Raw genomic sequence first — 12,904 nt, forward strand, 5'->3', positions numbered from 1 at the left:
CTGCCTGCAGGAAGGCAGGAAGGACGCCCTCTTGGCGGCACATGCAGGCTACTATTATGAGAGAGTGTTTAAAGCCACAGGTAACAGCAAGCCATGGGCTACGGGTGTGGATATTGGGGGTGGAGAGAATTAAGAGTGTGTGTGTGTGTGTGTGTGTGAGAGAGAGAGAGAGAGAGAGAGAGAGAGAGAGAATCAGAAACAGAGACAGAGACAGAGAAGTGATAGGTGAGAGTGTGTGTGTGTGTGTGTGTGTGTGTGTGTGTGTGTATGATGGATGGCTATGAGTATGTGTGAAGTGTGTCTGCCCGGTGTGTGTTGTGTGTGCACACATGAACATGCTGATTTCTGTGAATTGGTTGGTACTGTGGGCAATGCCAGGCTACACCACCATAGTCACTGGCCGCTTTGCGATTCTAAACTTCAACTTCAGGAGAAGGCTCCATTCACAACTTTTAACTTTTAAAATCTGCACAGGAAGACAATGCATACTACTTTGCTGGAGGGATGGGATAAAATATCAGCCAAGGGAATTATCTGATCCTAGTCTGGCTTTCCTTACTGCCATAGTCTGCAAACTGGCCCAGCCTGGGCTCCACCACGCATGTAGAGTTCTTCCACATAGGTCATCCTCACCGAGTTTCTCTGCTGCTAGAACTGCCCCCAGCCACTCAGTCTTCCATGTGTCTTCCTGCCTCCTCCTTCAAGAACCCAGGGTGACACACCTTGCCACCATGCACCTGGTGCAGATGCTTGGAGAAAGGCTGTCATGTGCCCTCCATGGATGAGCTCAGCAACACAGACAAGGTGAGCAGCTGGATGCTAACTTTGCAGTCATTAGGGCCCTGTAGCCATTCACAGACGCTGGAAGCCACTGTTCTAGTGAAACTTTGATGAACACAGTGCTTCTGACTAGTCAGTGCGTCTGGTTCCCTTCTTAGAGCAAGCACTTCTGGGGTTGTCCATCAGGAGACCAAAGAAGGGACTCACAACCCACAGCCACACACCAGCTTCTTCCGTCCTCTCCAGGTCAAGCCATCATTTTCTATTAACCTTTTCCAACACATGAAGATGAAAGGGGAAACTATACAAGGAATCCTTACATCATTACCATCAACATCATTACCACCGTGCGGCCCACCTGGACCTCAAGACTGTTTAGCCTATTGACTGCTTAGCTGGCTGTTAGTCCATCACTCCTTGTCAGCTTTGGCTCTTGCATTGGTGGCCCATGGACGTTGACCAACCTTCATGGGGCTCCACCAACCAACAAGTCACAGTACTGTGCAATGTGCCAGCTCTGGGGACATATATAAGCAAAAGAGAATTATAATTGTATGCAAATTACAGATATAAAGAGAAAGTATTATCAGAGGTGAATGGGGCAGCCACCCAGTAGAATCTACACATTGGTTAAATGAAAGAATTCTGTCTCTGCTGGATAGTTTGCCCAGATTTATGTATGATTTTCTTGCATCCACATATTAGAGAACAATATAGATGATCCATCCATATTAATCATTCCGAACTCTTCAGGAGAAGAAAGGGAGAGAGAAATTTGGCATTGCCATATTTGTAAACTTCTGTCCTGGGAAGCTTCCAGCCAATGAGAGATACCTTTGAAGTTTGTCCTTATGATACATTCCATTAGGTGACAAACACAGAGAGGGGACCCTGGGGTCCTCTTTGAGATCGATTTGCAAAGCTGAATAAGACTCGGGAAGAGAGAGAACACCAAGGGGGCAGAAAGATCAAGCCCAGCATGGCTGCAGGAAGAGGCAAACACGCACAAAGTGAACCTCCTCTCTCCACCACTACTTCAAGCAGGTTGTCCTCATTTTCCAGTGCTAATAAAATCCTTCCCAAGGTTTGCTTTCTAGCAGCTAAGAAAAACCTTAAAGAAACAAGGCCAAGTATAGTGAAGGACACTTATAATCCCATAGCTCTGAGAGCAGAGGCAGGAGAATTGCAGCAAGTTCATCAAGGCTTGCCTGGTCTACACAGCAAGTTCCGGGCCAGCCAACAAAACACAGCAAGACCTCCTCCCAAAACACCAAACAAACATTAAAGAAAACCTTTAAGGAATACATCTTTGTAGAGGAGTGGAAACTCGGTATTATACTTCCAATAAAAAGTAAAATGTTGCATTTCCTTGAACATAAAAACCAATGCGTAGCAAAGAAGACAAGCAGAAGCCAGTTATGAGGGGTGGATTTTAATTCTTAATTGTCTTGTGATCATTTTCTGATCATCCCTTTTCTCACAATATTCATTATAACTACTTTCCAAGGAAGCCCACTCATTCTGTATTAATAGTGTCTTTCAAATGAGCAATAAATGAGGAATGGCCTTTTTTAATTGCCCCAGAGTGAGTCCTCCCTTTAGTTAAAATGTGCTGCCCGAAGCCTGCTGCTTAGGGGCTCCTCCTGCTTCTAAGAACTTGGGAGCGCCTCTCAACAGCTTCCTTGCTGGAATAAAAAGGAGACACTCACAGCACCTCAGCTGCACACAATTAATCCCCCGCCAGGATGCTGTTGGTTGAATGATTCAGCAGCCTTTCAAAGGGCCTGACTAATCTTCATGCACAGCCAACATGTGCCACTGTGAAGTTAATGCAACATGCAACGTTAAGAAATTAACCAGATTTATTTTTGTGGGGGGTGGGGAAAGCCTGCGAGCCAACAGAGGAAGGCAGAGAGGAACAAGGCCGCCCAGCAGGGGCAGGAACTCTGTCTTGAGGACATGGAAATGACCTCCCAAACAAGGCCAGACAAGCCCTTGAGATTCACATGGACCTAGCTAGGCACTCCTCACTTTGGAAGTCTTTACTGAAGGTAAGAAGTTTGGGAAACAGTACTAACCAGGTTTTGTTCCTGGTGAAGAAGCTCTCAGAACTGTTGCGTCTTTTACTTGGTTTTCTCTCATAGGAACGTTCTAGAGAAGAGTGAATTTGTCAAAACTATGAAATTACCCTTGTTGGATTGCTTTTGAAGACATTGGTGGATTGTACCAGTTTCTGGTTAACTGAATCTCGTTCAACAATATTCCCCATACCCCCGTGTCCTTTCTTTGACCCAGGATCCAATCCAAGGTTGTAATCCATTTAGTCAAACGGATTTTTGATAATTTCCTTTTTAAAATCATTGTAGATTTACAGAAAACTGCAAAAGCAAAAAGCACACAGTGCCCCTCTGTACCCGCCACACAGTTTCCTCCATCATTCTGTCCTGTATAACTCTGCCTTGGCAAAGCCGTGAAGCGGACGCCTGCATGACACAGTGTGTAGTTGGCGTTGTTATGCTTGTGCATCTTCCAGTGAGACACGGTCTTAAACCCCATTTCACCTCAGAAGCAAGAGGCTCAAATGGTGGCTGCCGTTTGACCCTTCCTTCCCATCATAGGCTTCCTATCCGGTGCTCAGCTCTTTTCCTCAGAGTGTGTGCCTTACATGAACAGGAAACACAGGGGCCACAGTGAACTGGCCAATAACGCAGCAGCACACCCCAACCCTGACCACCTGAAACCAGCATCAGAGTACAGAAACTCAGGCTGCTGTGCTGGCCCAGAGGCCCACATCAGCATGGCCTAGAATGGTGTTTCTCAATCTGGGGCATCAAATGGCCCTTCCATGGGGGTTGCCTAAGACCATCAGAAAACACAGATATTTACATTGCAATTCATAACAATAGCAAAACTACAGTTATGAAATAGAAGCAAAAATAATTTTATGGCTGGGGATCACCACAATGTGAGGAGCTGTACTTAAGAGTCCCAGCATTAGGCAGTTTGGGAACCACTGCCCTAGAACATCTGTGGGGAGTTGGGAGGGTGCTTGCTTTTCTCACAGCCTCTTTGATGTGGCTGCTTCAATCCTGAGTTTGATAGATTCTGAAAGATTCTGAAAACAATATCTTTTATGTGCAAAACAGATATGCTCAGCTCACCCCAGCCCTGCCTCTCCTATGGCCAGAACACCATCTTTTAAACTCATATACTAGCCCTGAGCCACCATGCCCAAGACCATGGATGACAGGGTGAGCACAACTGGAAAGCCTTTTTAAGCTGCGAGGGTTTACATTTTGGCGAGACTGTTTCAATGCTGTGTCTGGGGCTCACAGGCCCCAGATCAATGGCATCGCAATTCCTGCGTTCTTCAAGCTTCACAGTAGATGGGCTAGATAGATTACGAGATGACACGCATTAGCTCTACTCCAGTGAGCTTGAAGCATGTGTCCCCAGCTTGCAAAGATTATGGGAGGGAATCCGCAGCTGAGGTTAGTCACAAAGCTCTTGACCAGGATTGAGAGTTCAGGCAATGCTCCCAGAATTGTTTTCATCCCTGTGAGTGGACTTGGGAGTCAACCAGCAGCCTGATCTCAATAATAATGAGCTATAAGGAGCCTGTCCTAGCACCCCAAGAGAAGCAGGGCCGTGGGGGGAAAATATACAAATTCTGGTGAGCAATCCATGGGGTTGTCCCCCTTTCAAAAAGAAACTGCCCTGCACAGTACTGACAGAAAACAAAGGCTGCGCCCATCTTCCCGCTCAAGTTGGATGGTTAAAACATGGGGAGAGGAGAGGGGAAGAAAGACGTAAAACATTCCAGTTTGAAGTACGACCCTGTAGGGTTTCAAAGCCAGCTTTTCCAGAAGCCTAACTGATTGGCGCAGTCTCAAACCTCTGTAGGTAATTTATGGTCCTGGGCTACCTGTGTAGCATTGCCAAGAAGCTGTGTGTGCAAATCTTAGCATTCGCAAAAATGGGCTTGGTGTTCTTCCTGTGTGGAATCCCTCTGCGGGGCTGAGAAAGATCCCCTGCCACTAAAAGGGGTCCTTGTTTCTCTGCAGGCAAATAAGCACCAAAGACAGGAGGCTCTGAATGGCCATCCCTTCCTTCCCACTGGAAACTTCCAAGTCGCTCCGTCCCTTGAAGAGGGACCTTGCAGTCGGCATTCTTTCCCATGAGCAGGTGGTTCCTTGCAGGAATCCTCGCAAAGATACCGATTCCAAACCGGGATGTCTGAATCAAGATTTTACCCCATGCCCCCCAATTTGTTTTATTCATTTTTTAAAAGATTTATTTCATTTTATGTACAAGTGCTTTGCATGCATGTATATATGTGCATTGCATGCACACCTAGTGTCCAAAGAGGCCAGAAGAAGGCATTGGATCCCCTAGAACTAGAGTTATAGATGGTCTTAAGCCATCGTGTGGGTGCCAGGAATTGAACTCCGATCCACTGCAAGAACAACAAGCCGTCTGAGCTACTGAGTCATCTCTCCAACCCTTTGTTATTCTATGTATGCATGTATGTATGTATGTATGTATGTATCCCTTCTCTGCAGTTTGTCCCTTCAATCACACACCAGCCATGGATTTAGACAGTAATGATATATTTTTCTGTTGTGTACATTATCCCAGAAAACAAACTCCCTGCAATAGTTGAACCATGTGCACTCAACACGGGCAGGAACTCTGGCAACTCTACCCACCGGGAAGTTCTTACGCGGTTACCAGACACAGAGATGACCAGGGCTTCCATAGGTCACTCGTGAGACACAGAACTATGCCCTACTCAGAGATGATTGGAAAGTCATTGCTTTGGATTCAGGCTTAAGAGGATCTGTCCACCTGGAAATGGAGACAGAGAGGACATTCTAGACTAAAGACAGAGACCTGGGTGAACAAAGAGAAAAGAAAACAGTTGGCACATTCAGTCAAGCTGAGGGTCTGGAGAACAGTATGTATATGTATATGGGAGGTGGGAGAGGAAGAGAGACACACTCAGCTGAGGAGGCTTACAGCAATGGTGTGCGAGGGTCATCACGGGGACTCTGAAGATCCAGGAGCCTCCATCACTGTCAGGTTCATCATTCCCGTCCATCTGTCCACCAGCAGTTTAGAAAATCCATTAGCAACCATGACACCGGGGACAAGCAAAGCACAAGGAGGCCCCTGCATTGGTGCAGAGGGTGAGCACAAGCAGAGGCAAAGACAAAGAAGGAAGGGTTGTATGGGATGAGCAGGTGAACATGAATCCCTGGACATTTTGTGTTGAGGTTAGGAGTGAGGTAACCTCCTCCCTGGTCTGCTTAGCTGGAGCTCACACTTGCCAGGGAAGGGGCTCAGTAGGAGGGGAGGTGGGCAGCCATCTTGGAACAGCATGCTTGGTCTCAGCTGGTCCCCATTCCAAAGCAGTCTACCCCTAAGGGTTATCACATCTCAGTCTTCTTGAGGCATCTGGTAACCAGCCTGGAAAAGGTCACCACATGACCCCCTCAGGCCATGACTCTGGCCTCTCTAGCCCTGCCTCTGCAGGTGGAAGAGACATGGAAAGAAATGCCTCAGAGCCACTGAGAACTCCTCGTGCTGCAGACACCCCTCAATGAGCTCAGAACTTAACCCCCTACCCTGCTGTCAGAGAACACTCATCCTTCAGCCCAGCCATCTGAACCATCCCAAACCAGCCGCTCTGGGGCAGCTGGAGAGAAGCTGATCAGAGCCTTCCTCTCAGCTGGAAGGATGCGCTGTTCATCAACCCCATGTGTTTCCTAGAGGCCACATTTGGCCCTCTTCCCCTACTGCCCACCACCATCAGCACCACCCATGTGTAGACAAGTGTCTCGGGATCAGCGGGAGATTGTAAAAGGAATAAAAGACATCCTCCGCTCCAGAAAATGCATCATCTAGCTGGGAGAAGCAGAACATTCGCAGATGGGCAAAACAGCTTCAAAACACATTGACAAGAGACACTGCGGAAAGCCTCCCAGGGAGAAACCACGCCCTGAGTGAGAAGGCGCAGGCCCCCTTCACACAGAGCACAAAGTGCAAGACCACTCTCTCCAGCTTAAGCACTTGTTTTTTGCTTAGAGGCCACCCCATTCTAGAAAGGGTTTGCAGAAAACGATGATATTTTCGCTATGGAAATAAAACCAGAAATAGGTGACAAGAGGCTTTGCCGGCCTCAGTGGTTCTTGTCTCTAGGTGTCCCAACACGCTTGGTGGTGTGTGGTTTCATCACATTCATTAGCAGGACAAAATGCAAATCTTCATGAAGACCCTGACCGGCAAGACCATCACCCTGGAGGTGGAGCCCAGTGACACCATTGAGAACGTCAAGGCCAAGATCCAGGATAAAGAGGGCATCCCCTCCGACCAGCAGCGACTCATCTTTGCCGGCAAGCAGCTGGAAGATGGCCGTACTCTTTATGATTACAACATCCAGAAAGAGTCCACCCTGCACCTGGTCCTCCGTCTCAGGGGTGGCTATTAATTCTTCAGTCTGCATTCCCAGTGGGCAATGGTGGCATTACTCTGCACTGTGGCCATTTGTCCCACTCTAACTTTAGAAATTACAAGTTTCAGTAATAGCTGAACCTCCGTTCAAAATGTTAGTAAAGGTTTTGTTGCATGGTATTGTAAGAAAAAAAAAACTAGAAATAAAATAGGACCAGACTAAGGGAAATAACACAGAAATGCCAAATGTAAGTTATCTCGTGTTTTATAGATCTTGGATTGTCTTTTGCTTAGTGAAATCAAGACAGATTTGGTATGTAGCTGTCATCATCAATACTGGGACATTAGAAGGGCAATGAACTCTAAAACCTTGCTTAATCAAATCTTATTCTTGGGACATCAGATCTTCATGAAGGGAATAATGATAGAGAGTGTTCAAACCAACTCCAGGTCTACTAAGTGAGAGTCTGCATTTTAAGAGGAGCCTAAGGGGTTCACAGAGGTGACTCAGAGGCTAAGAGCAGGTGTCATCCTTCCAGAGCATTGGAGTCAGAGGACCTGAGAGTGGGGGGAAGGGGGAATGCTCATATCACTTGAACCTACAGCTCCAGGGGATCTGACTCCCTCTTCTGACCTCCAACACCAGCACACATACAGCATACACTCATATGAAGCATACACATATACACATAGACAAAATAATGCTTATTTAAAGCCCCATTCTAAAGGTTCCTTCCATCTGAAATTGCCAACAGGGGATCTTCAGGAATAAGAGGCTATTCGTGGGGATTTTTACAATCAACTAGTGGTAGTTTCTCATAGCAACTTTTAAAATAATGAAGGCCATGGCATAACAGCCTCAGAAGTGGGGGATCATGGGCACAGCACCAAAAGGATGATTCATAAAAGAAAAAAAATAGGTAAATTGAACTTCATCAAAATTTAAAATGTTTACTTCATGAAAAGCCTTGCTTGAAAAGTAAGAGAAACTGGAGTTTGGGAGAAAACATTTGCAAACAATATATTCAAGTCAATTCTCTAGCCGCTCTGAGCTATAACTCAATAGCAGGGTGCTTACCTAATAAAGGCGAGGTCCTAGATTTGATTCCTAGCAACTCTCTCTCACACACACCTTGAAATATATTCAACAAAAGATGAATAGTATCTAGAACACATAAGCAGTCCTGCTGGCCAGGCATGGTAGTATAAACCATTGATTACAGTACTCTAGGCAAAGGTAGACAGGCTCTGTGAGCTGGAGGCTGCCCTGGTCTGGGCCAGCTGGGGCTACACAATGAGGAAGGCTGTTAAGAAAGAAAGAGAGGAAGGAAGGAAGGAAGGAAGGAAGGAAGGAAGGAAGGAAGGGAGGGAAAGGGAAGGGAAGAAGGAAGGAGGGAGGGAGGGAGGAAGGGAGGAAGGAGGGGGGAGGCAGGGAGGGAGGGAAGGAAGAAAAGAAGGAAGGAAGAAGGGGGAAGGAGAGAGAGAGGGTGGGAGAAAGGAAGGAAGGAAGGAAGGAAGGAAGGAAGGAAGGAAGGACCCTTAAAATTCAGCAGAAAAAAAATCCAACTTAAAAAAATGGAAAAGAGAAAGCAGTAGACATTCAGTAAACCAAAAGATGGAAGGCAAAGAAGCCTGTGAATAATATCTGCCCTCACCAGAGAGGAAATACAAATTCAAACCACAGGATGGATTCACTGTAGGCCAATCAGAACAGCTAACACAAATAACTGTGAGCCTGCCGAGGACTGAGAGGGAGTTTCTCACACACTGTGCTGGTGGGAATGAAAGCATGACCCACAATGGGAAATGATCTGGCAGTTTCTCACCAGAGTAAACACACCACTGTCCCACAGCCCAGCTGCACAAGGCTGGTGATTTATCCCAGAGAAAAGAAGACTCACATCTGCACAAAAATGTTTACAAAAACATCCGTGGCAAAAAAAAAAAAACATCCGTGGCAGCTTTATTTATAACAGTCAATGAAGTGGGAATAACCCACGCACTGCTCACGAGGAAGGGCTGAATAAACTCCAGGGTATTGTGTAGCAGTGGAAGGCTGCTCACAAAAAGAAGGGATCACTGACACGCAGAAGTCTAAGTGAATCTCACAGACATTATGCTTGTGATAAAAGTTGAGGCCAAAATGTTGCATTTACCCTGATTCCATGTTTTATAGCAACATCTCAATAAAACAAAACTATCAAGGTGGAGAACAGCTCCTCTGTAGCCAAAAGGCAGGACATCTCTAGGGTCAGGAGTATGATTGCAAAAACAGAGCAAAAGGAGCTTCATTGTAGTGAAAGGACAGTTACACACGCATGCATATGGGTGTGCACATTTACACACACACACACACACACCACACACATGCACACATATACACACATACCTGTATACATACATTCCACACATGTGCATATATACATGCATACACACATATACACACATGCCTGTATACATACATTCCACACAAGTGCCTATATACATACATGCACACATATACACACATACATACCACACGCAGGCACACATGCCCACACGGGCCATGCAGAGCTAGGGAACTGAACAAACTCTTCAAAGTTGTTAACAGTGCTGAGTCATTGTTAGTTCTCTAGTTTTAATGTTTCGTTAAAGTCGTAAAAACTGTGAGCATTGAAGCAGCTGGATGATGAGTTCATGGGATTCCTTGTGAAATTTTATAACTTCCATTTATTGATAATTATCTCAAGATAAAAAGGCACCCACACACTTTAGTCTAAAGGTAATTCAATAAAAACTCAAGTAGTGTGATTTAAGTTTACTGGTGTCCTTGTAATGGTCTCAAAAAAAAAAAAACAGATAAGCACTATCACCACCAAAGGGATGATGATGGTGATTATGGTGGTGGTAATGGTGGTAGTTATGGTGGTGATGGTGGTGGTGATGATGGTGGTAGTGGTGGTAATGCTAAGCCATTATGATTCATGACTTTCATCCCTACCAATTTCTCTGGTGTATTAGTGGGTGACCAGTCTCAAACTACCCCTGGGATAAACACTGGCTCTCAAAGCTCTCAGGAACCAGCATAGACCAGTTCTAGCACCCCACTGCTTCCGATAATCAAAGGTAGCCCTAGGCCAATGATGTCAAACTAACTTGGTGGAGTTACTAAAAATTAATTTTCTTAACCTTTGCGGAGAACCACTGAACCTGAATCCCGAAGGTTCTCAGAAGGTCCCAGCAACACCTTCCAGTGGTCTTCTCACCACAAACTGAGCTCTGCTAGTCTCTCTGAGCTGAGCTGGAATACAGCCTCGGGGACCTCACATGTGGAGCATCAGACGGTACACAGAGCAGAGTACCAGCTTCCTCCACCAAGTAACAACCATGCCCGAACCTGTTTAGCTTCCTAGAGCAGTTGCAGTGGGTCATAAATCAAGGAGCATGGCTGTAGACCATCAGCTTCTTCTATAATCAAAGGTGAAACAGACTTGGAATCGATGTAAGATGGTATCACTGAACAGTATGGGAAAAGAATCAAGGGCTGACTTTGTTGAGTCCTCCTGACCTGAGTCTTCTCACTGAATAGGAACATCAAGTCCAAAAGTGACTTCTGCCTCCAAGGAGGTGGTCTATGTGCCTTCTACTTATCTCTGCTAAGAAAACCAGAGCTAAATTAAACCCATATGTCACTAAAAGCGTTCCAAAAATCCTCTGACATTTATTTTTGTTTTCCATTTTTAAGTTAACAAATAATTATACACATGTATAGGATCCAATGTGATGTGTTAATCTACATATACATTATAGAAAAAACCTAACAAGCTTACTGACATATCTGTTTCTTGATAACTTAGCACGTTTTGTGGTAAGAATGTTAAAAATTTATGTTGGAATATATTATAGCTATTTAAATATATAACATCTTATCTATCACTGAGTATATCTAAAATTTCATATCTCTTTGAAATTTATCTATGCAAGTACAATATTATAAAAACACATTAATAAAGTACAGATATATACAATGTGCCACTATTAGCTATGAGTAGCTATACAATTTTGTAGCCAAAATCTATAGTTTCTGTCCTGTAATCCACACTTTGCCTCTAACGCTCGAGAAGCAGTCTGAAAAAAATGTCCCCCTGAGTCAATACCTATTCCCTTGATCTCTACCCAAGGGCTTTCAGAGGTCACACTTGAGCCAGTGATCATCTCAAACAAATTTTAGAAAGCCTGCCTCCACGGTATTCTTTTTTTCTCACACCAAGCAACCCAACATTTGCAAATTTGATGATGTTTATATAAGCACAGAAGTGTGAGGCTCAGTTATATCAACATCATATACTCTGAGAGTCTCCTGAGGATGTATCTGGCTGTGCCTTCCCATGGGCTGCCTGCCCTCCAGCACGCCATCCCCCAGCTCCTCTGTTCATTCAGCGGTATACCTAGCCCGATGCCTTTACAACCCTCAGCAGTGCTATCCTGGCCTCTGAAGAGGGAGGGATCTAGACATCAGCACTTTGTGAAGCTCTTGGGTAGAGTCCAGCATACACTCATTTCAGGTCTGAAGTCTCTGCACCTCCTCCAGTCCTCATGGGAGTGACAAAGGATTTACCATAGCCCTGTACTGAGTATCGGGAGAGCCAGTGGGCCAGCTAGCAGCAGGCACAAGGCTGTTTCCCCAGTGCAGCCCTTTGATGAAGCTTCCCCATCAACACTGATCCTACCTCCCTGCTCCAGGAGCGGCCACATTCCCAAGTCCCAGAGACTCAAGTGTCAGCTACAGTGACAAAGGCTAACCACAAAGCACTTCAACATTTTCTCAGAAGATGGTAACTCACGCCACCCTTGGACTGATCTCACTCCAGGTCTTGGCACCTAGTGGTCCCCGGTGATTAATGCCAGTCATTTGTTCAAAGTTAACAGCCCCAGACTGACAGCATTAGGAAAACACTGAAGGCAGCATTTATACAGTGGGTCGACTGGAGACTATGAGAGCAATACAGATCGACTCTGTTTAGATATCTGCTAATGAATTTTATATGTTAAAGACCATTTTACGCGGTACTTTTTTTTTAATTGTTCTGAAGTTGTCCATATTTATCTTGATTAAAAAACAAGTCGACTCCCAGAGACATTAATGGGTTTTATATGCTTAGAAGTGAATATTGCAAGCAGATGGAGGAAGCGGGTTGGGGGTGAAAGAGGGCTGGGCCCTGAATTTCCATCTGAGTAGGATATTACAATGGATCCAAGGTGTTGAGGAATACGGCTGCTTTAGATTAGAGGACTGTTTACCTCATCATGTCTGCCAAAGAAATGTAGCCAAATTTGGGCTCGCGCCTTGTTAAAGAGTCAAGCTGTGTACTACAGCCTTGAACTCTGCTCCTGATGCTGCAAGGCCATTTATAAGAAATCGACTCTGGTTTTAAACTTTGTTATCTTGGCTCATATATTTAAACATCCCAGATGACGGAAGGGAAGAGGGTAGAGACCTCTCTCCACTTAGTTGGGGCAAAGCAAGAGGAGGAAGTAGAAAAGTGTCGAAGTGGGAGGAGCCGGGTTCCCACATTTTATGGATAAGGAAATTGTAAGCAGGGGGGTTAAACACAAGGAGTCAAGAGGGTAGAGCATGAGGGCCATATGTAAAAGTCAGCCGTTAGCAGCTAAGGGGGCCCCCTTCCCTCAC

The 12,904-nt window shown here is 45.4% G+C and overlaps 1 protein-coding gene across 1 annotated transcript; it reads left to right on the forward strand.

Annotated features, from left to right (window-relative positions):
- The first annotated feature begins 7,036 nt into the window (after window positions 1-7,036).
- Window positions 7,037-7,326, forward strand: LOC121457151 (ubiquitin-like). Its single transcript, XM_041665885.1, has one exon. It carries the CDS (start codon window positions 7,037-7,039, stop codon window positions 7,268-7,270), a length of 234 nt encoding a protein of 77 aa, XP_041521819.1. The 3' UTR covers window positions 7,271-7,326.
- The last annotated feature ends 5,578 nt before the right edge of the window (window positions 7,327-12,904 follow it).

This window comes from Microtus oregoni, unplaced genomic scaffold, assembly GCF_018167655.1.
Source record: "Microtus oregoni isolate MIOR12 unplaced genomic scaffold, Mior012 000015F_ref0000493, whole genome shotgun sequence".
Lineage (NCBI taxonomy): Eukaryota > Metazoa > Chordata > Mammalia > Rodentia > Cricetidae > Microtus > Microtus oregoni.

Bases quoted from the DNA above. Each gene is read 5' to 3' on its own strand.
- LOC121457151 (XM_041665885.1), top strand. From the start codon at position 7,037: ATGCAAATCTTCATGAAGACCCTGACCGGCAAGACCATCACCCTGGAG.